This window comes from Camelus bactrianus, chromosome 13 (assembly GCF_048773025.1).
Source record: "Camelus bactrianus isolate YW-2024 breed Bactrian camel chromosome 13, ASM4877302v1, whole genome shotgun sequence".
NCBI lineage: Eukaryota > Metazoa > Chordata > Mammalia > Artiodactyla > Camelidae > Camelus > Camelus bactrianus.
Genome location: NC_133551.1, coordinates 51,609,311 through 51,633,442, shown reverse-complemented (window position 1 = coordinate 51,633,442; position 24,132 = coordinate 51,609,311). Strand labels below are relative to the sequence as shown.

The 24,132-nt window shown below is 41.3% G+C and overlaps 1 protein-coding gene across 21 annotated transcripts in view; it reads left to right on the top strand.

Moving 5' to 3' along the window:
* Positions 1-24,132, top strand: part of MACF1 (microtubule actin crosslinking factor 1) — a 311,004-nt gene that overhangs the window by 96,680 nt on the left and 190,192 nt on the right. For 20 of the 21 annotated variants that reach the window (XM_074376774.1, XM_074376771.1, XM_074376770.1 and 17 more), the window contains exon 2: positions 14,434-14,495. In XM_074376774.1, coding sequence (XP_074232875.1) covers positions 14,434-14,495 — 62 coding nt within the window. Of the gene's footprint in view, positions 1-3,058; positions 3,144-14,433; positions 14,496-24,132 lie in introns of those variants that run through there. The other variant, XM_074376765.1, reaches the window with a different exon arrangement.

Here is a 24,132-nt window from a genome sequence, read left to right as displayed (position 1 = left end):
CTGTAAAATGGGATTAATAATACTACATGGTTGTTTTGAGTTAGTTCTTAGAATATATTCTGCATATGGTATATAATTTTTGCTATCATTGTACTTTTTTAAAAACAAAAAGTATCATCAAAGACATAGCACTTTCCTCTGGGCTTCTAGGGCAAAATATAAGTGCTTGTCTTTACAATTGGGAATTTAAAAATGTGATAGAAGCCAATGTGGAAGTGTATAAAAGTTAGTGACATATTATGAATCATTGTCTCACACGTTAGAAGGAAAGACTTCGTCTGCTTTACTATCCTCAATAGTGGGTGATTTTGATGTTTTAGAAAATAAATCAAATATATAGCTTCAGTATTCTGTGCTATTGAAAGAATGCCAGTAGCTGTAAATTCTCAGATAACCTCTAGCCGCATGTGGAAGTACTGGCTCGAATCTCTTCTCTCCATTCAAAATTTTAACGATGTGCATGTAGCAGCCAGAATCACTTTTTCCTGCCTCTCACATCTCTGGACATCTGGTGAACTATGAAATGACTAAATGTTAGGCAAAAAAGGAAGGGGAAGGGCCCAGATAATCACTATACAGGCTGGTTTCCTCTGGGTAATTAAGAGCTGACTGTCTTCATCAGGGTCCTCTCCTTTCTGTCAGCAGCAGCTTCCCTTTTGAGGCTCAGGACCTCCTGGGATCCTCAAGGGAAGGCCTGTCTCCTGGTGGCTAGACTGACATTGCTCACTCTCTTCTACTTTCTTCAGGCTGTAGTACCTTCAGAGGAATTAAGTTCTGCTTGGATGCCAGGGGAGAGAGAAAAAGGCAGGCTTTGGTTCACCTTCCTCAAACCTTACCCAGTAATGATCTTTTTGATCTTTGGAGATTGGGAAATTATTTAATATTTCTAGAGGTTGCCCTATATACTCATTTGAGATATTCCGTAAATCTTCAGTTGACCATAGTTAAGTGTTTTTATTTCTTAACTTCCCATAACATTCTACCTCCTTACATATACAGCTTCCCACCCCTTTGAGTTATTCTGGTTTAGGTCCCCCTCAAAGACAGCAGAGTATAGCAGGAGGCCTCGCTTTGGAGCAGGACAGATGGATATGTAATCTTGGTCAAGTTATTTAACCCTTTAAAAGTAATTTAATCTCTGCAATGGAAATGATAATACCTTTCTTAGAGAATTGGGATTAAGTGAAATGATATTCAAAGATTTTAGCACATTGGCTGTGAACTAACAGTTACAGTAGATGCTCAGTTAATTTCAGCTTAGGTCATTGAGTGCCTTCTAAATGTGTTAGAAACTGGGATGTGAAAACAAAAGACAATCCCTGCACTCAAAGAATTTCAATCTGATAGAGGAAAAGGTTACTAAATATGAATCATATTTAGTAATGATTTCTTTTTATTTATTCCCTTTTCTTCTCTCTTCCCTATTTCTTATGCATTTCTTTTCCTAGGACAAGGTAAATTCTAGGAGGATGCTTCCTCCAAGACTGACTTAGAAGATTCTAGTAAGAGGAACAAACTGAGTAGAGTTGTCACAGGTTATCGGGGTGACTGGGAGCTTAGTCAAGGAGGGATAAAGTCAGCTGTGAGTCCTGTTATTAGTAAGTAGTAGCAGGATTATTACCAGTTTGTAGCTGGGAGGATGTCCAGTAGGGGGTAAGGAAGCTGTCAGGAAACTGAGGCAGGTCACAGGGCTTGTTTAGACTAAGAAGCCTGCCAGGTGAGCTTGTGTTTACTTTTTTCCCACTTGCAGTCTTTTGGGCTAATCTCTAGAAACTTATGTTCCTGAGTGCTGCCACTCCCTCCCTGTCTTCAGGAACAGGATTGGAAGTAGCATTAGCCTGAAGAAGTTGTTCTATTTAGGGAGCTAGAGCAGAGGGCCAGTGATTAGGCCCTTATCTGCAGTGGGGCCTTTCTGAGAGGTGTGGGGCCAGGATCGGAGTGTCTGTCCTGACATCTGCAGAGGCTCAGCTTTTCTATCCCCTGGTTGGGTCAGAATTGTGAAGGAGCCCTGATGGGCCGGGCCATCTGAATGAAAAAGCCCTTCATTGTGTTTCTTCAGCATTCCAGTGTCTGGTACAATTAGCCAAGACTCAGAAAACAAGTTGGACAAACAAGCAAGCAGCCTTCCACCGAAGGGTAAAGGGATTTCTGGCACAGCTGAGTTAAGTGCGGTGACTGCTGAGACCGAGTAGGCGGGTCTGGAAGAGGAAGGGGACTTTGGGGTGACATTCCTGGCTGGATGAGGGGAAAGAATAGAGCAACAAGCAAATGGTATTTTTGAAGCTGATGAAACCTGCTGTGCCGTATCTACCTAGAGGCTGGCCGGGGCTGGGCTACTCTGTACAGTAGGTGGAATCACTGGGGAGAGACTGTGACTCTGGGCAGCTGTAAGTTTGGGGGCATGAAGCTTGCTTTCAAACCTAGGAATCTGTTGGCAGCGGACACTGTATGGGCTTGCTCCATGACAGCCTTCCCATTGTGGGGCCTTCTCATCTCAGCTGGTTAACACTTTATACTTACTTCTGCCTCGAAGAGGCAGGCCCAGGGAGCAGGTGGTTGGGCAATGGGTGCACTGTTCCTGACTTGGCAGTAAGCCCTTTTACCTCACCAGCTCTTCTGCAACTGGGAGATTCACCGGGTCACAAGCTTCTGCTCTGCAAATGGAGGGTAACTCAAAGACCAGCTTCTACCTGCCCAATCTTATTCACTTAATAACTCAGCTGAACTTTTGCACCTGAAGCGCCCACCCTGCATGCTGCTGTTGGTCTGAAAACACTGAGCTGGTGCTGCTTTTGAATAGGATGCTATTCGTGTGAAGACCTGGACCCAGTTTGGAAGTGCCCCAGGGAGGAGCTTCCTCTCTGACCTCAGGGGGAGGGAGGAGGTCAGTAGGAAGTGGTGGGTGGAGCCACTTCTCTGTATTTCTGCTGTCTCTCTGTTCGTTACTTGGCCTTTTGGCTGTGTGTCCGTTCACCTCGCAGCCTTTTTTTAGGAGCTGCAGAGGGTGCACAGACCCCTAGCTGAAGGTTCTCTGGGACACCCTCCTTTTAGGTGGGGTCAGCAGACGCTGGGCGACATGTGGCCCAATTACCAAGATGAGCACGAGTTCAACACCCACCTGGTTTGCCGCATGTGCTGTATGGGTTAGTATGTGAAGTTGTTTTTTTTTTCCCTTGCCTGGGCCTGAGGATCTCAAATAAATAGCCCTTGCTCTCTCTGACTCAGGAGCTCGTGGGCTCTGAAGCATTGGAGGTATTACAGCCTTTGGGCTTGTTAAAATGTGCAGTGGGAGAGAGGGCGGGGTGCCCGACTTCCTGGGGGAACTTAAGCCTGTAGTGACTGGCAGTTAAGAGCCTAAGCATTGGTGTGGGACTTTTTTATAGAGACTGAATTCATACTCATGCTTCTGCCTGTATCAGGAAACCACTTTTAAATTATGATGCATAGTTCTGAAAGTCCAGCGCGTATTTTTAGAACTTCGTTGGTTACGGACTGCACCTCTGAGCAGACAGGATTGTGGGAGGAGGGTGGAGTCATGGCCCAGGTTTCCTCTTTGGGGCTGATCACTAATTCTCTTACAATTACTCTCTTTTGCCAGCTGGGAGGAGGGAAAAAGTCTTGAAGGTGGTCTGGGGTTGGGGACCTTAAGAAGAATTAGAGGCAAAGAAAAGAGTCTTGTTGGGTTAGATCTCTCTTGATAAGGGACAAGAGTTCATTTAAATAATGTTCTGTGATCTTAAGCAACTGGCCTAGCCTTTTTGGCCATACGTTTCCTTGGCTTCTGAACTGTAGGATGTAGAGTGATGTTGGAATGAGGCATCAAGTTATCAATTCTCAGTTAAATTAAAAAGATAAGAAAAACGTAATGTGCCCTTTCATACAGCTAAACTTATTTAAAGAACTGTCCTTTATTCTGAAATTGCCCTTGCTACTTTTTTGATGTTTAAAAATGGCCATTATTTTATGAAAGAATTGTTGTCAGATGGTCGTTTGTTTTTAGATATCTTTACTTAGCAAAATGAAAAGTTGACAACTTTATGTTAGGTTTTCTAATTTATTTTGGGACATTTATTCTTTTGTGGAATCTAAGTTTAGGAACTACTGGATTAATACTACTATCTTGGTCTTGTACTCTTGAGTCTCTAAAGCAGAACAAAATTGTGACACAAAGAGGCAGATTTTCATTAAAATTGAGATCGCTGTTGTTTGATCAAGAGGGGACCTCAGAAGAAATCTCAGAAGGGGAGTAGCAGGGCCAGGGCTGGGCCAGTGCTGCCGAATATTTAAGTGCTTTCTGAGAAACAAAGTTGGTACTATAATAATGTTTGGGGCACAAGGAGTGGCAGTTTTAGTCAGTTATTGCCATGTAATCTAGCTTTTTATCTTTCCAGTATCATTGAGATTTTTCCCTGAGATCTAGAGGATCTCTTCTGCATCTGAAAATGCTTGGAGATAAAAGGGCCATTTTCCTGTAGTCAACAGAAAAGTATAAGGAAGTCTAGAATCTTTACTGAAAGTTTCAGGGCAAAAACATCATTCTCCTATCTCATCCTACTCCGTTTAATCTCCTGGAGGCAGTGTGGCCTGATAGTTAGGAAAATGGACTTTGGCATCAACTCTGTGCCTGGGGCTTCTGCTCTACCACTTAAAGCTGTAAGAACTGGGGAGATTGTTTAACCTTTCTATGCCTCAATTTCCTCATTTGTTAAAAGGAGATTAAAAGGGACCCTAACTCATTCAGTCCTTATGAGGAATATATGTTATTAAAGCGCTTAGCCCAGTGCAGGCCCCCAGCTGATTTTGATATGGCTGGTTCACAGACTGGTATTTGGAAACCATTGACCTACTCCAGACTCCTCACCTTATAGATGAAACCTGGGCTCAAAGAGGGAAGGTAAGTATCCTGTAAGGTAAGAACCACAGAGTAGACGCCAGGAAATCCAAGTTATAGGCTACATTCTGTCCCCATGTAACCAACCTTATCTCAATTCTCAAATCTAGGCTTTGATTTCTTCAAGATGATTTTTTGAGGCTTGATAACCCCTGATCTCCCTATATCTGCGAAGTATTTCATTTTTTCTGAATGTGATGCTCCATTAAATAGAAGCTATTGTGTTTTTCTCCCTCTTCCCTTCTTCTTATAAGCCTCTCCCTCCATCTCTGTGGTTCTTTCTTTTTGCCACTAGGCTCACTCCTGGCTTATTTCTTTATCTAACTTCTGCTCTGTACTCTCTGATTCTCAGTAATGCAAAGAATTACCAGTAACAAAGTTCAGATTTTCCTAAGAAATAACATAAACTTTAAATTTTACACTGAAGTCTCTATAGTTAGCACTTTGCTAAATTCCCAAGTCTCAGTCCTCATGGGACATTCTAAGTCTTCACCAGTCCTTGGTGCCGGATGCCTTTCACGAATCCCTGTTTCAGTTGTTATTTGCACTTCTCCTCTCCCCTCATTTTATAGGACTCTTTGTGTTGCCCTCTAATAATTTTATGGCATCAGTAGAGTGTGGTGGTTAAAAGTCCACTACAGACTTGGATTGAAATCTCAGTTCTATTACTTACTAACTGTGTGACTTTGGGCAGATTATTAATAAGCATTTTGAGCCTCAATTTGAGCTATGAAATGAGGATAAATAATGTGTGCTTGATAGCATTTTGCAGATTAAGTCAAATACTAAATGAAACAGGCCTCAAACAGTGGCTGACAGAGTAAACTCAATAAATATCTAGGTCAGTCTTCCCTCCCAGAGTTGACTTATGTGCTCCTAAGGCTAGGAATCATTGTAATGCTGGTGCCCTTTCATTTTATTGGTAAGTACATTTTAATTGCTTGATCTCCAGTTCAGCCCATTTTCTTTGCGCTCACATTAAGTGGTGCAAAGTCTCCTGGGTCTAGATGTGGCAAGAAGAATTTAGGAAAGCTGTAAGTGTAGAAGGGACATCCAAATGGAGATCTCTGCTCCCTGCTGAAAAGCAGTCTTTTAATTTAATTGTCACTTGAGATTACTTCTTAGTCCGACTTTGAAAATGCCATCATCAAGTATCCTTGTAGATATAACCTTGGCACATAGTGGGCTCTCCATATATATTTTGAAATGAATGAGTATTCTTGAATGCTCACTGTTGTCCTAAATGTTGGATATTTAAAGAAGTTTAAAACATAGTTCTTGACTCCAAAGAGCTGAAGTTCAAATAGAGAAATAGGATTTACATATAGAGATAGCTAACAGTAGGCTTTATATGTTTGGTCCAAAGTAACTTAAATAAACACAGGCATCCAGGCCTGGCAGAGATGCAAAGGAAGAAGTGGGACTTCAGCTGGACCTTGTAAGGAGGCTCTAAATTAGATAAACCAAGAAGAGGAGGGTAGATATTCCAGTAGGGAGAAATGGGTGAACAAAGGCAAGAATGTGCAAGGTATGTTTGGAAACAGAATGGCTGCAATTGAGTCATGCCGGGAGAGCCTAAAGATAAAGGGGAGAGCCTAAAGGTAAAGTTGGATGAGTGGATAGATTGTAAATTCCTTCAAGTCAGAGGTCTTATCTTACCTTTATCTCTTCCACCACTTAACATATAGTAAATAAAAACTAGAATTGAATTTCAGAGGGTTGTAGTGGACAAGTGGAAACAGAGGGCTGGGTTTGAGCCTCTGGTGTTTCCAGCCACTAAAGGATTTTGAATAGAGGGATGATATGAGCAAAGTGGTGATTTAGGAAGATTTGCTGAAATAGGCTGGTTGTTCTTCCTGCCACAGCCTCAGATATCAACTTTTAGGCATCAGATCTGTATCCTTAATTCTAACTGCTCTTTTGAACTCTAGACCTAAGGTTCCAACTGTCTACAAGAAGGTCCTGCCAACACCTCAGTACTTTTTGTCTGCTTTACCCAGCCTCCCCTCACCCAATTTGTGCCTCCTGTTTTCCTTATCTCAAGGCACCACTCCTCCATGTTAATATGACTTCAGAATTATCTTGAACTCTCCCTTTTCTTAACATCTTGTCAATAGTTAAGGGCTATTGTTTCTGCCATTGTTTGTCATGGAGATCTGCCTGCTCTTCCTATATTCTGACTGCCTCTGCCCTCTTCATGCTCTTTGATTTCTTTCTTTGTCCCTGTGGGCCTCTAACTGCTTCTACCTTTCAGTGTGTCTCTGCTGCAGTCTGGCCTTTAGTCCAGTGCCAGACTAATCTTTCCAAAACACCCTCTGGTTCAGAAAATTTCAGTGCTATCCTTGTATCTGCTAAATTAAGTACATGCTCCTCATTCCATCTCTCTGGAGTGATGTGATCTCAGGTGACCTTGTTGGCTTCCTTTCTCATTGTGTTGCTGACTGTGTGTATATAGCCATACCATTCCCGCTAACACGTCCTGTGTCCTGACACATCTCCAAATCACTACTCATGCTTATTCTTCACTTTGGAATTCCTTAACATCTTTTTGGGCTGCCAAAATCATACTTGTCATCCAAGGTTTAGTTCAAATACTACACCTTTCATGAGCTCTTCTCCTATCCCCCTGTTGGAATTAGTCAACTCTGTTTATCAGCATGATTTTGTGCAGCCTATATCTGGTGTGTTATTTGCTTGGTGTTATTGTTAATTATTAACACATTGGTGTCTACTGCTAGACACCTGTAAACTTCATGAGGTCAAGGAACAGGCCTGTCCAACTCTACATGCCTAGTTCCCTGTTCTGTCAGCTCCAGTATTTCATTTTTAGATTTTCGGGTCGTTGTTGCTTCTTGGGCTTTTTGAACCACTTGTAATTTTTCTGTGACCCTCAGGAAAACAAACAGAGGCTCTTCTCTCATTTGCTTTTTTACTGATTCCTAATACACTGGGACTGTGTTGTAGGCTGTGTTGGATCAGAACACAGAATTTCGTGCCTCAAATGCAGGCCTTCATTCTGACCTTAGGCCAGTTCTCAAATTGCTCTTAGAAGAGCAGGACAGATGGAGAAGCAAACAGTGATACCTTGTGATAAGCACAAGAAGGAGAGCACCTCAGCCAGTGTGTGTAAGGGATGGAGAAAGTGATAGTTGAGCTGAATGCTGAAGAATGAGTGTTCAGGGAAAGTGGGGAGCTATATTCCACACAGAGAGAACAGCAGATGCAAAGTACTGAAGTGTGAAAGCCCATACCTTCTTTGGGCAAAATTATCCATTCATCAAGGCTGGAAGTTAGAGTTTTTATGAAAGGGTGGCAAGGGAAAAGTGGTCACATCATAAGGGGTCTTAGATCCCAAGATAGAAAGCTTAAGTGTTATCCTGAATGGAGGCATCTGGCTTTGGAATCTGGTAGAGCTGGGTTCAGATTTGACTTCATCTTAACTTGTGATCTTGGGCAATTTACTTATCCTCTCTGGTCTTTATCTTTCCCGTAAAATTATACCTCTCAGGGTTGTTGGAAACAATATATGTGAGGTACTTAGCATATAAATAAATGCTCAATAAATCTTAATTGTTATTATTAGGAGGATAAGGAGTCACCACAGGATTTTAATGTGGACAGTAACGAGATCATTCCTGTCAGGAAGATTGCTGGCAGTATTGAGGAGGATGGTGTCTTAGTTTGGGCTGCAACAGCAAAACCATAGACTGAGCGGCTTAAACAACAGACATTGATTTCTCTCAGCGATGGAGGTGGGGAAGTCCAAGATCAAGGAATCTACAGATTTGGTATCTCATGAGGGCCCTCTTCCTGTCATAGACAGCTAGCTGTCTTCTCGCTGCACCCTCCCGTGGTGGAAAGAGAGCGAGAGAGCTTTCTGGGGTCCCTTTTGTAAGGACACTAATTTCATTTATGGGAGCTCCGCCCTCACGACCTAATCACCTCTCAAAGTCTTTGTCTCCTAACTCTAACACATTGTGGAGTAGGATTTCAACGTATGAATTTTAGGGGGCATAAACAATCAGGTTATAACAGAGGGATTATAGCAGGGAAACCTGTTAGAAGCAGGGAGGTAGACAAGAAGAGTTCATCTTTGGGTGAGTTTGGAATGAGCATGATATTTTTAGGGGTCTGTTGGATGTATGAGAGTGATATTTATGATAAAGGCCTGAGCTGAAGGTATGGATTTGGAAATTGTCAGTGTATAGGTTATAGTTGAAACCATGGGAGTAGATTAAATCATTCTGGGAGAATATAGAGAACAGCTATTATTAACTTTTTTGGGGAGAATCTATAGGGTTTTTGTTTTTTGTTTTTTTCATCCCACAATGTACATAACACCAAAAAATTTTGTGTGCAATTTTAGGTAGTTTATGAGACCCCTGCTCTCCAAACCCATTTATAGATTTTTTTTAATGGACTGTTTTTTATGGACCATTAGGTCCATCGATATTTTAAGAAGCTGTCCTATAGAATGAAAAGAAAAGAGGGCTAAGGATGAGTAAACACTGAAGTGGTGAGTGGAAGAGAAGGAACAATCGAAGAGGAAGAGGGGAAACCAGGTAGAATGGAGTCTCAGATTCAAGAGGGAGAGTGGATTTAAAAGGTAAACGAATGGTCAGCAGTGTCTCCTGGGTTGGCAATTAGGTGATTGTAGGCAGAGCAGATTCAGTGAGTTCCTGGGGCTGGGAGCCAGGTCACGTGGGGGAGGTGAGGAAATGGAGACAGTGAGCACTGTCATCACACTTGTTCAGGAAGCCAAGGGGAAGGGAGAGGGAGTAGTTAAAGCCGAACCAGCTAGGGGATAATTGTTGGATTAAGGCTGTCAAGGAGATGGGAAGAGGTAGGATCCAAATTTTTAAGTGGAAGGACTTGCCTAGGTTACAGGGAGGGACGTCTCTGCTGGTAAAACTAAAATTAAAAAAATTAGGGTAGGTATTGGTAATACAGTGGCCTGTAGTAGTCTTAAAGTTGGAAACAAGTATCACCTCCTTGTAATTAAGTAACACTCACGTGATTAATTGATGCCTTAATGTTTTCAATCTAAGAATTTCCTAGTGGGCTGTTGGGTTCTTTGTTGTCATTTCATAGCCTTGGGTGGGGCTGAGTTTACAAGAAGCATCTAAAAAAAAATCACCTTTTCTATGTTGACTGTCTTCTCACATAAAGGTGTCTTAAAATTCTACCTCCAATTTTAGGTGGAAAGATCTTTGCTGGGTCTGGAATTAAATGAGGTATTTATGTGTAGGGAATCAAACCTAAAACTTACTAAAAACTTTCCAAGTCTGAGCTGTTTGGAGTGTTCTGAAGGTCTGTGTTATAAAGTTGCTCTTTGGCTTCCCTAATGAATTTCCTTGCTAAAATATTAAGATCTTTAACTCCAGGCACTGCAGTATCCTCTTATCCTGATGCTTGGGTCAGGAGAGAATGTTCCTGTAATTGATCGGTCTGCAACATGGGATCCTGGAAAAGGATCCCCCAGCTTTGGGGCAAAGTTGTTCTACAAAAGCCTTTCTGAGGAGCTTATGGCTCAGCTTTAAGCAGGCTAGCTGGTCTTGGGAAGGACTTGTAATCATGTTGCTTTTAGTAATTATATTCAGAATAGGTACTTAGACCTCTTCCTTCTAAACAGGAAGTCAGTTTTTTTTGCTGTTGGAAGCATGACTGAGGTGAGACCATCCGTTTTCCCTACTGCATTATCTCTATGGCAGGGCTTGGTAGGTGAACACTATAACTTCAGGTAGTAAAATAAAAAAGAACCAATATATTGATCACATCTCAGGTCTGAAAGAAACAAGGCAGTGGACTGGACTCTTACAGGTGACTTGGTTCTGATTTCATCTTACGTGTTTAGCCGGTCTTCTAATCATATATTGGCAATCAAGAAAGTTTATTACCTATAAGTGTCCAATCCAATACATAAAACCCCCAACACCCGAGGAAGCATCACCTGTTTGCTGAGACATGCAAGCATGATGAAAAAACAATATTAAAGGCCACTAAAAGTTCTGCCCACCACATTTCACCAATGCCAGGTCCCCTCTGTTTTGCTCTATTTATTACCCACGTAACCAAGAATAGTCTGTTGCCAATTTTACAAAGTTCGCACTCTGATGACACAAGTTTTCTTTATTTTTCATTTTAGAATTTTTTATTATAAAAGTAATATGTTTCTGCTGTAACAGGTTAAATGTGTAAATATTATTACATAGATGGAAAAGAAAAAGTTAATAATTTCCTTTTAAATTAGACATTTTAAAGAGGTGAAAATTCAGGCGAATTCTTTTTAGTCCACTGCGTCATTTCTTTTAGACCCAGAGATGTGATTAGTCTTTCTTATTTACTACCCATAGTTATTGTGTTTGCCTACCAAGCCCTCCCATGGGGATAATGCTCTGGGGAAACCTGATGGTCTCATTATCAGTCATGCTTCCAATAGCTAAAAAGCTGACTTGCAGTTCAGGTACGGGGAAAGACTTATTTTAGGTCTTATGTAGAATTTTAGATGTTAGAAGCTATGGGAGATGTAAGTAAGTAAGTAAGTAAGTAAGTAAGTAAGTAAATAAATAAATAAATAAATAAATAAATAAATAAATAAATAAATAAATAAATAAAGCATCATCTCCTTCCTTAAGGAGTTAATGATCTCATTAATGAGTAACAATAATCATATTAAAAATTAGAAACTCTGTACAATTATATAAGTGCTGATTGAGTGATTAGCTCTCCATAATGGAGAGCAGAGAGACTGGTGAGAACTGAAATTGTCAGGAAAGGGTGCCAGAGTAATTTTTTCCAAACACAAATCTGATCATGTCATTCTTCTGTTTAAAATCTTTCAGTGCTTCCCCTTACCTTCCCCTTACCAGTTTCTTGGTGAGAAAGTTTGGACTCCTTAGCTTATCATGAAAGGTCATGATTTGACCCATGCCATCCTCTCCAGTTTTAAGTCTCATTACTACCTAATACACATCCTGTATTTCAACCATCCTTAATCCCGTGCAGTTGTCTGAGCATGAGCTCCTTCTTATCTCCGTGAATTAGCACTGGGTGGAACTTCATGTGGTAGCTTTGTCCCTTCCCTTCCCTTTCTGGCTAACTTCTACTCATCTTTTAAGGTTTAGTTAGATTCACCCATCTGGAAACTTTCACCAACCTCCCATATTTCTCTCTCCTACTCAAACAGGCTTAGCCATTTCTCTTATGCTCTTGGGCACTCTGCTTACCTCTGTTACAGCACTTGTCAGACTGCATTGGAATTATTTCTCTTTTCTGCTAGACTGCCATCTCTTTTAAAGGTAGGGACTGTGGCTTTGTGTAACAAGGGCTTTTCCAAGCAGCTAGCTCCTTAATAAGGATTTATTCAAAGAGTAAATGAATGAATGAGTGAGCTGGATTTTAAAGAATAAATAGCATTTGGAGAGGTGGAGAGGAAGAAAATAGCTTGCCATAAAGAGAAAATAAGTATCAGCGATTCAGATGAGATTATAGCTGCAGGCTGGTTCTGATTCAGTCTGCAGGTTGTACAGGCTTGGAGAGGAAGAAGTCAGATAACTGAATCAGCATCTAAAAAGATTAAAAGATCAAAATATGTTCAAATGACAGTGGTCAAATTTAATAAAAGTCCTCGTTTCAAATACTTGCAGGACTCTGTGAAGTGAAAGTTAGATTTGACTTAAAAAAATTCTAACAGTTCCAAATGAGAGACAATAGGTAGAATTTATAAGGAAGCAGATTATGACACTTTATGGAACCATTAAATTAGTATGTGTTGCTTTATGAGGTAGTGAATTCTCTATTATTTTAAGTTTTAAGCGTCAAGAATATTGTAGATGTGTGGAAGATTTGGACAGATCTTTCAACCCTCAACTTATGATTCTTTGTTGTTAAGGGGGATTTGTATATCAACAAGGATTCAGACTAAATCCACTCTAATCCTAAATTCTGTGGTCTATAGTAGAAAGCAATCATTGCTCCTTGCAAACAAAGCAGGAAAGGAAGAGGCGAAGGTAAGATTGGAGACAGAGAAGAGGGAGCATTTACTGGATGGCGGTAAACTCAGAAAAGTAAGAAGGTAGCGCATTCACCTGGAAGTGTAGAGGGAAGCATTGGCGTTGTTTGGAACAGTACCTATGTGGCTTTTACTAGGGAATCAGTAAGAAGGGCGTAACTGGGCAGTAGGGAGAGAAGACCTAACTGAAGTTCGTGTGAATTACTAGTGAGCAAAATTTACATAATTCTGCTACTTTCTTTTGAAATTTTTCTGAGTTGGAGAAGAAATGGAAGAGTCAAGCAGTGGTGGTCAGTCAGGTTTGGAGATTGTCATGGTGAACACAGTAGTAGAAGGTTGGGCAGGTGCGGGTCCCTGGGATATTAGTAACAGCGGCTTTGAGCTGCTTAACCATGTTATCTAGCATAGACTGGGATAATCTCAGATATTCTTAATAAATAGATAAAATAAGGATGGAGTCATTGAAGATTGAGAATGACAAGGAGGAATGAAAGATTGATAAAGGTGACTGCTAAATAGGTATATTTGGAGAAGGAGTGAGGCCCAGGAAGTGGCATGGTGTTGGCTGGGTATGAATTGGAGACGAAGGTCAGTGGAGCCAGGCTGTTGAGATGCATTGTCAGCTCACATGTTTAAGTAATTTGAGGACGATGCCAGAGGACACCCATGGAGATAGTAAATGTGAATCAAGTTGTTGGGGGAGGTTAAGGTGGACTTGCCGTGTGGAGCAGAGCAGGCAGCAGGGAATGGTCGATGACAGCAAGGATGATTTGAACCAGATGGTATAGGGGAGGGCATGGGCTTAAAATAAATAGAAAAGGAGCGGGCCAATGGATCCATGGTCTGGAGGTGGTGGCTGTGGGAGAAAGTGAGTCCACTGCAGGATGGGGCATCTGTGGCACAGTCCTTGTCAAGAGTTGACGGTTGTGTTTCTGTTAGAGAAGTAAACAAAACTGAGAGTGAAGGACAGTTTGCACACAAAGAAGTGGGGCTCTGTGAGACTCGGGAGAAGGAAGGGAGGGGGGAGGAGGTGTGCAGAGAGGCAAATTGGGCAGCTTTGTGAGTTTGGCTGGTGAGGCTGGGGAGGGAGCTGGGGAGGAGGGGACGGAGAGAGCACTGATCAAGAGGACTGGTGTGTGGAGGGTGAGATTTAACCATGCACCCTGAGTGTCCTGAGTGCTGAGGCCACTCCACCCCTTCTGTTGGTGGTTTTCATTATCACAGCTCTGGCTTTTGTGACCTTTCTTGTGGGGTAGGGGGAGTGTATGGGGAGGAATCTCTGTGGTCCCCAGAGAACTATAGTGGAAGGAGACTTTGCCATGACATGGTTCTTGAGGCCCATGATTCTGTCTGATGCATAAAGTGACAACATGGTCAGCACAGAAGAGGAAGTGCTGTGCTTCCCAACAAGACACCGTCTTACAGGTCTGAGGAAACTGTCTCCAGCATCCTGTCCTGGAGAAGCAGAGTGTGGGCAAGGCAACTTGTCCAGATAGTGCTAAACCAGTGTCTTCTCCTTGTTTCCTCACAGATGAACGGGACCGCGTGCAGAAGAAGACGTTCACCAAGTGGGTCAACAAGCACCTGATGAAGGTAGGAGGACCCTTCGTGGATGCACCCAGGCACCTCTGGCGGCTCCTGATCTGGATCTCTCAGTCCGTCTCTCCCACAGTCTGGATTGCCGGCCATGTGCTCCAGCTGATGGAGACACACACCTTTTTTTCTTTTTTCTTTTTTTTTTTTAATAACTAACATAGTCCTAATAGTGTGGAACCTTTCACTGATGGATTTCTTGGTGAGGACAGTAACACCTCAGGAGGGTGAGATCGAGGATACTGTGGGGTGATTCCTGGGATTACTTTTACATTTGTTTTATAAGCCCCTTTCTCTTTTTTAAATTTTTAAATTTGATTACTATGTAAGAATGAGAAAGAGGGGATTTTGTTCTCTTGCTTAAAGTGCACAAACCTATGGATAAACAGTATGACTAACGTGGCAGTCAGATTTGAAAACAAAGTTTTTTAAGTTACAATAATTACTCAAATAATTCAAATAATTTTGAGTTATAATAATTACTGCTCTGGGAAAGGTCACTGGTGGCCTCTTAGTTGCTGTATCCAGTAGCCTAGTTTTATCTTCCTCTCACTTGATTTCTCTGTAGCATTTGGTGGTGTTGACTAACTCACTGCTCCTCAAAGCCCTCTCTAGGACACCACTTTTTCCTGAATTACCTCTTCCCTCCACAGGTGCCTTTCTCCTGCCTCTGTCTGAGTCCTCCATGTTGGTGTTCCCCAGGTCCTAACCCTGGCCCTTTTCTTGTCTTGCTCTCTGTATTCTTTGGTGGTCTCATCTGTGTTCGCCTCACAGGGGTCATTTGGTTGCATGGAATGCAAGGCAGCACGAGTAGAAGAGGATACAGGCGACCTCACAGGCTGGTGTCTCGGTGCAGCCGAGCTTTATGAAAACTAAACTTTAGGTGGAGGAGGTATAGCTCAGTGGTAGAGCACGTGCTTAGCATGCATGAAGTCCTGGGTTCAGTCCCTGGTACCTCCTTTAAAAATAAAAAACCTAATTAATAAATAAATAAAATTTTTTAAAAAAAAATCCCAAAACTTTATTGGGTAGCTACTCTCTCTCTCTTTATGAGGCTTTGCATTTCTTTATTTTTATTTCTTCCTGTATGTCTTCTGCAGTCAGCTCACTGCATTTCTCCCATTGCTTGTGTGTGAGCCATCATGGCCATCCCTCAAATGGTGATGTCAACCCCTGCAGCTACATGATTCTAAAGACACAAACACAGTCTGGTTGGCTCTGGTTTTCTTTTCCTCCGTGGGTCAGGTGTCTATCTATACGGTTCAGTCAACTATGGCCAGGGAGGTGGTTACATAAATCAGAGATGGCTCCTTAGGGCCACTTGTTTAACCGCAGGGGAGGGTGATTTTCAAACTACAAGATATAGGTAAGGAGGTAATGATAGAGCATTGTCCTGCGTTCTTTCCTAAACCAAGGACCTGTATCTCACAGTGTACTTGACAGGGTCATATGGATGTTACCCAGACATATCCTATATTCTACACATCCCAAATTGCTAAATGTTTTCACTCATGTACCTAGCTGTCCAGTTTAAGAACCTAGAATCATACTATATTTAGTCCTGTCCATCATCTCTCCCTTGTCACCAACATCAATCTGTCACTTCCAACTCAGAAAGATGCTTGCACCTGACTTCCCTTCTCCCTCCCCATTACCTCTGCTCTAGTCCAGGGCCTCTTCATCTCTTGACTTGGCCACAAATAGATTGCTAACAATGTTTTCTGTAAGAACAAATACAATGATGATAGTAGTATACTGAGTGCTTACTATAAATCAGATTTTCTGTGCTAAGTCCTTTACATGGATCATCTCATTTAACCCTTCAGTGCTGTAGATTCTATTAATGCTCCTATTTTATCAGTGAGCTTGAAGAGGTTAAATAACCTGTTCAAGGTCGCACCACTACAAGGAGGTAGAACTGAAAGACCAGAACTCAGGCAACCTAAAGTCTAGCACCTGTGCCCTTAACCCCTGCAGTTCTGGCACTGGTCTGCCCACCTTCCCAGATTCGTAGTGTCAGATTCCCTCCTGCCTTCAGCTCTTGCTGAACTGTGTGCCGTGCTCTTTCATGACTCTGTATCTTTGCTCATGGGGCTCCCTCTGCGTGGATTACCTTCCCCAACTCTGTTCTGCCTGGGCAACACCAACCTCAGTAAATATTCTTCTGACTCTCCCACATGGAGCTGACTGCCCTTTTCTTTGTGTTCCCCCTGTACTCCTTGTGTGCTTCTGGTATAGCACCTGCGACATTTAGCTTTCTGCTAGATTGTAACTCAAAGGCAGGTGTTGTGTCTTATTTTTTCAGTGTCAGGATAAAGAAGGAAGGGAGAGAGACAGGGAGAAGAAATCTGCTATTCTCCTCTAATTTCTTCGACATTAATTTCTTCAATTGCCTCTGTCTTGAAGACACCTAACTCTGTCATGATGGAGAGCCCTTCACAACCCTTTCCCAACCGGGCATCCTCCCCTGTGTAGCCTGTGCTGTAGCCACACGAGACGACTCACTGCTTCCCAGACACTGTGTACCTTCACACCTCTTTGCTTATTCATTTCTCTCTCCCCTGAACGCACGTCCTGACCTCCTCTGCCTCGGCATCATCCACTTACTCCACAAGGCCCGGGTCCAGCATCCCCTTCCTGAGACTCTGACCTCCAGCCCTTGGACTAAATTAATTGCGGCTCCATCTCTGCTCCACACCACTTTGAAGAGATGGGGTTGCGTGTTCACACGTTGGTCTCCTCTGTCAGAGCGCTCATTGAGGGCCGGGACTTACTGTGCTGCTGTCTCTACCAACTGCTGCACCGGGAGCATGAGAAGGGTCCTAAAGGATTTGTTACCTTGAGTAAATAATATCTCGGTAGTCCTTTTAGCTTATAAGCACATTCTACTCTGACTTGATCCTTATAGCAACCCTGAAGGAGGTAAAGATATTTTATCCTTTCAATTTTCACAACTGAGGAAAGTGAGAGTTAGAAGGATGGATGGAGTGACTTTCCCAAGATCAACAGCTAGTGAGGGTAGAGCTGAAGACCAGTCGCCAGTCTTCTAACCGAAACACTTGTTGCTTCTACTAAGTATGCCCCCACCCTGCTCTGCTTTCATACCTCATCTTGTCCTTAACAATTGGAAGAACTGGATTTATCCTGCCTCACGCTTGTCCCCCTGAACCTTGTGGTTGAATACAAACGCCCTGGCTCCCTGCTCTTCATCTGGAGCTGATGTTGCCTGTTGGAGCTCTGCCTCAGTGATGTGTGATGACAGGAGGCCCAGGGAGGGAGAAGCTAGACGAACACATCATAGCATTGTTAGAAGTTGGAGGCCAGCCAGAGCTTTACTTAAATCGCTGGCAATTTTTCATCTCTTCTTAGTCCCCCAGCCTTACAGTTCCAACAGCATTTTCTCATCTTGGGATATATCACAGACATTCACTGCTTGTCAGAATCATCGTTCCATGTTGGAATTCTTTGAACTTTGAGCTGAGAATTAGGGATCAAGATCTCTTTTTTATCACACAAGCATCCTTTGCTTTGCTTCCCAAGTGCACCCAGATTAATGTTGCCATTGGCAAGAAGACTGATGAAGATTGAAACCACCAAGCCTCCGAAGTTCTGGATTCAATTGACCTAGAATCTCTTGGATTCCCAGTGTATCTTTAGCAAAGTTTGTTCTTGAATAAGCAAATTAATTCCTCTTAATTAGGTGAGAACTCTATTGGTCCAATCTTAAAAGAGACTTGTTTAGGAGGTAAGTATCTGAAATATATAAATAACCTCATTTAGAATGTAAGTCCTACTAACCAAAGAGTTCTGCTCATATGCCAGAACCAGCAAAAAGAAAAATCTGGAGTTTTAAATGAGGTTTTATTTACATTGTCCTTGCCATATCTCTAGGTCCTGGTAGCTGATAAATTATATCCCCTGAAAAGAGAACTTTAAGAAAGGCTGAGAGGATGAGACCGAACTGAGAGCATGAGCTCCTGAGAAGGGGGAGAAAGTATTTCTCTGGTCAGTTCCTGTTGATTGCAGAGGTTAGTGGGTAGAAACGAAAGGCCAGTATTTAATCTAAGAGATGGAATAGTTCTTTTCATTTTTATTCATGTATGTAATCTAGAAGCTGGCTTTCCTAGAATTTTAGTTAAGAATTGCGGATAAACCAGCAAAAGTTTTAAACTCTACATTCTTACTAACGTTCTCAGTTTCTCCCGTCGGTTTGAGGCTCTCTAGCTGAACACAGGGCAGGAGGTAGCTCTGAAGGTTCCAGGCACTCTCTGCTGTGCAGCCTGTGCTGCGGCCACATGACACAGCTCACTGCTCCCTGAACACTGCCTGTGCTTTCACACCTCTTTGCTCATTCATGTCTGTGGGAAAGGTCAGAAGGAAACTGGGAGTGGAGTTTAATTTAAGAGGTTGACAAAGTATTGTTGGTCAGATGCTGAGCTGAGGAGTGTTGCTTTTGTTACCCAACTGTGACATGTGGTCGTGGTTTGTGACTGTTTCTGCCCAGACCTGAGTTTTCAGGGCTTGATTTCACCCTGAATGCATCTTAACACCCACTGAAATTTTGGTTCAGCATTTGGCCTTGGATTCTCTACTCTCTGAGCATAAGTGCCTGCCTATTAAGTAAAGCAGGCCTTTGTGGATTTTAGAATCATCTTCATCCTCAGCAATTGTATGTTAACTAGGGTTGGGCAGTACCACCGTCAGATTCCTCAAAACAGAGAGACGATAGAGTTCTTGTCTGCAAAGAGCCTCGCACTCTGCTCCCATGTCTTACTCTACTTACCCCAGCAGGATTCCCAGCCCCGCTCTTATTCGTAGGGTGAATCTACGACAACTGTAATTTTTTTTTAGTATTAGGCTTTTCCTGGAGGATAAATTTGGCCGTTGAATCAATATGGAATTCCCCTTACAGTTTAGAAATCTGTAAGTTCACAAATCCAACTGAAGTTACCAGGCTCACTCTCACTTTCCCTGTATCTTCTACTAAGTATTGATGAGAGTAAATAACATATTCTCATTAAAACTTCCTCCTCTGACCTATTATTGCTCTTCAGCATTCTATGGATCAAGGAAATTGAGCTGCTTGCGTTTTCTTTTAACAGTCTTGGAGGCTTTTCTAGATCAGGTTTTCTGCAGGTATAAAGAATACTATATGACAATCCTTGGTTCTTTTTTTGTTGGGGGGGGATCCTCTTGTAATTTAATAATGTTGATAATGTGTCATTTCTACCGTTCAAGCACCAAGAACCTTGTTGAAAAGAAAGCACTGAACTCAGAGTCAGGAGACAGTGATCTGACACTTCCACCTAAATGACCTTACAAAGTTATTTAACTTCTCTAGACAACGCTTTTCTCATCTGTAAACTGAGAATATTAGAGTTATCTAAAGCCCCTTTTGGATCAGATTCTGATTCTAAGCACTTACGTGCAATTTATTACCTTTGCTAAAGCCACTCAGAAATTGGAGGAAGCTGTGTATTTTTTCATAACTTCAAGTTAATCTTTTAAAAATTGGGAGAGCAGAGCTTTCCTTGGTTTATTAATGCGTGGTGATTGGGGAGGATTGGCTTAGGTTAGAGTGGACTTTGTCTCTCAAAATTTAGTCATTCATTAATTTTTAAAAATACCTTTGTTGAGATTTAATTCACATGTCATACAAGTCACTCATTTACTTTGAAGTATGTAATTATATTCACAGAGCTATGCAACCAGCACCACAATCAGTTTTAGAACATTTTCCTCATCCCCAAAAGAAACTGTGTGCTTTAATCATTACCCCACCCTCCCCAAGCCTTAGACAGCCACCAATCTACTATTTGGCTCTACAGATTTGCCTATCCTAGGTGTCTCATGGAATTAAATTAAATGGGATTATACAATATGCTGTTCTTTTTTTTTTAACTGAAGTGCAGTTTATTTACATTGTTGTATTAGTCAATATGTGGTTTTTTGTAACTGGCTTCTTTCACTTGCATAATATTTAGGCATTTGGATTATTTTCACTTTTTGGCTATTGTGAACAATGAATGCTGCTTTGAACATTCATTCATGTACAAATTTTTTTTTCCTTGTGCATATATATATTTTTTTAATTAAAAAAAATTTTAATGGAGGTACTGGGGATTGAACCCAGAACCTCATACATGCATGTAAGTATAACCACTGAGCTATAACCTCTCCCACAGGACACATGTTTTTAATTCCCTTGGGTATATACCTAGGAGTGGTAATAAGGGGTCATATGGTAACTCATGTTTAACCTTTTGAGGAACTGTCAGAGTGTTTTTCAAAGCAGCTGCACCGTTTTCCATTCTCACCAGGAGTGTATGAAAGTTTCAGTTTCTCTGTAGTTTCACCAACACCTATTATCTGTGGTTTTTAAAAATATTTTATTTATTATTGCATTATTTAATTATTTTATTTTGGCGGGGGAGGGAGGTAATTAGGTTTATTTGGTTTTTCAGTGGAGGCACTGGGGTTTGAACCCAGGACTTCATGCATGCTAAGCATGCTCTCTACCACCCAGCTATACCCTCCCCCCTTATCTGTGTGTTTGACTGTAGCCATCCTAGTGGCGTGAAGTGGTATCTCACTGTAGATTTACATTTTCCGTATGGTTTGAGCATCTTTTCATGGGTTTGTTAGCCATTTGTATACATTCTTTAGAGATTTATAAAGGACTAATTTTGATGGTGATTTTCACAGGGAGTCTCAACAGGCAAGGACCTGGATAGTTGAAGTTTTTCACTCATCTTATTTGTGGACAGAGTAGCACGACTGTTTGAAAGAAATATACATATGGATGATTCCTAAGCACTCTTGGCTTTACTTGGCTGCCTCTAATACTCTGGTGCTTAGTCCATTGGACTTTTTCTCAAGAGATTTGTGGAAAACTTGAAATATGTGCAGAAGAGGTAAAGACGTTAGAATGGGGCAGACTTGGGTTTGATTGGCCTGGCCATTTACTAGCTGTAGGATCTTGGGATGTTCATTGAGCCCTCCGGATTCCATCTCTGCGTCTGAAAACTTTCTGACATAAAAGCACTGGTGAATGTTAGCTAGTTCTTTATCCTTCTCTAGGCAGAGCTGTTCAGAAACTGACTACTGTTCTTTGTTGAAAATTCTCTGAGAAAAAAATCTCACTACACCCTCCTCCCCTGCTACTTCTGTCTGTAGCTCTCTACTGGTTTTCACAGTTAATTGGTTATTATAATCACACAAAGACTGAGAAACTTAGTAAACTGGTTCTCATCTACATTTCTTCTAAGGTGGCTGAATTTTGCTATTCACAGGTGTAAAGCATAACGGGAACTTTCAGAAGGAGATATTGGGGCCTTGTTATGAAACTAACTTTACATTTCAAAGTGCCTCCTTCTTCTCTTCAGCACTCTGTAGTGTATAGTATTCTGTTGCCAACATGATCTCACTTGGTCCACAACCCAACTATAATTCATTTGAATAATTGTTTGATGACCATTCCCAAATTTTATACCCTCTGTTCAGGTCTTACCTGTCAAAAATAAATCCCTCATTATTGTCTCTTTTCTTCTTAACCCTTAATATCAAGTATTTAATAATTTCTGACTTTTAATTAGCCTGTCATTCATTTATAATCTGATTTCCATTCCACCACTCTCTAGAAAATTATTCTCATAAAAAGCACTCTCATTTGTAGGAAAATTCAAAACCCTTTCTTAGTCTTCATCCCCCTTGTCCTGTGGTGTTTGATACTGGTGTCACCTCTTCCTTATTATACTTTCTCAGTTTGTTGACTACCTCTTTCACTGCCTCCCCTACTCCCCCTTTGTTGATTGCTTTCCCATCTCTTGCCTTCTAATTTTGGCTATTCCCTCAGGCTCAGTCCTTAGCACTCTGCTCTTGGTTCTTGCCCCAGCCCAGAAAGCCCAATATTTCCCATGTCTTCAGCTAGCACCTCTATGCATATGACTTCTAAAGTTAATTCTCAGCTGACCTAAATTGATTTCTGGTATTTCCAGCTGCTTCAAGAACATTTCCATTTGTAGCCCTTCTGCTGCCATTTTAAATTCAACATATTCAAAATTGAACTTCTCAAATCAATTCCCTTTCTAACCCTTATGACCTGTTAGTGGGGCACTGTGGTTGTCTCAGGCCCCAAGCTTGAACCTTTGGGCCCATTTGAGGGAGGGGTCTTGAAATCTTGGAGCCACTGATGTGCTGGAGCCAGCTTTTGTGGGGTCATGGGAGCCAAATATTAGATTTTCAGGAATTTTGTGAGCTGTTTGCTAAGCAAAACCACTATTAAAAATTATATAAACTTATAATTAAGTAAATTACATTTAAAATGAAAGTAATAAATACTCAAAACTCATCACTTCATTATTATTTTATTGCATTATTATCTTCTGTGCTCTTGAGGTTAATTATGTCTTTTGAATCTCTCTGATGGAAATAGCTATATAATGATGTGTTACTGTACATTTTGTCCCAACATCACTTTTAGTGACATTATATTAATGGCTTGAAATCGGTTTCCATTATTTACACTGTGGAAATCAACAAATGATAAAAGTCTAAGCTAAGTGTTTTATCTTATTCATTGTCTAAAGTTAAGAAAGTGAGGGAGAAAATATTAATATTGGAGATTGAACTAAAAAGTGTGTCATGTCACTGTCAATAGGACAAAAAAATCTAAGAAATATTCTTTAAATATCTGAAAGCTGTTATCCAATTCATCATGAATCATTTTCTCCAGCTGAGTTGTCTACCTGTCACCTTCTTCTTCCTTCAAACACACATGCCTACCTTGCATATTTCCACTTCTATTCCTAGTCTTATGTGATTTTCCCATCCTCTTCCCAACAAAACGTTTTCTAATCCTTCAAGTCCATTCTCTTCTAGAAAGTTTACTGAGATATTTACAGTCTTTATGTTTTCTGATTCCCAGTCTGTTTTGAATGCTAGAATATTACAGGTGGGAAGGACTTACATTTCAGGCTTCCCCTCAAATGTAGAAATTCCAGTACCCCAGTCTCTGCTTTTAAAAACTCCAGTGACTGGAAATCCACTACTTCTGAGAGTAACCCTCTCTGTTGTTGTCTCGAATATTACTTACGTTGCAAATGAATCTTCTTCCTTGTAATTTCCACTCATCTTCTGATTCTGTGTCCGAGTGTCACTCAGTGAAGTTGTCACTAGACTTGGGATAAATCTCACTTTAGGCACTTCTCCCTGTGCCACAGCCTCAGCCTCCTCAGTTTCTCCTACGGAGCAGAGGTAATAAGTAAACTACAAAGAGCAGTTGTTTGGATTAAATAAATAAAGTGAGTTTATGGCTGATTATAAAGCACAGTAGTAATGGCAAGGACTAAAGTCAGAAAGACCATACTGAGGCCAGTTTTTCCACTTGTGACCTTGAGCAAGTTACTTAACCTCTTTGTTCCTGGTTTCCTCATGTGTAAAATAGGAGTAAGAATACCTACCTAATAGATGTGCAGGGTAGATGAGAAAACGTCTAAAGCATTTAGCACAGAATTTGACATTAACCACACATTTTTCTAAAGTGACATTTGCTTTTCCATAGTTTCAGTTATAAAATTGGAATTACTTTTCCTTAAAGGAAAATAATCCTCAACTTCACTATTAGAAGTATTTGGTA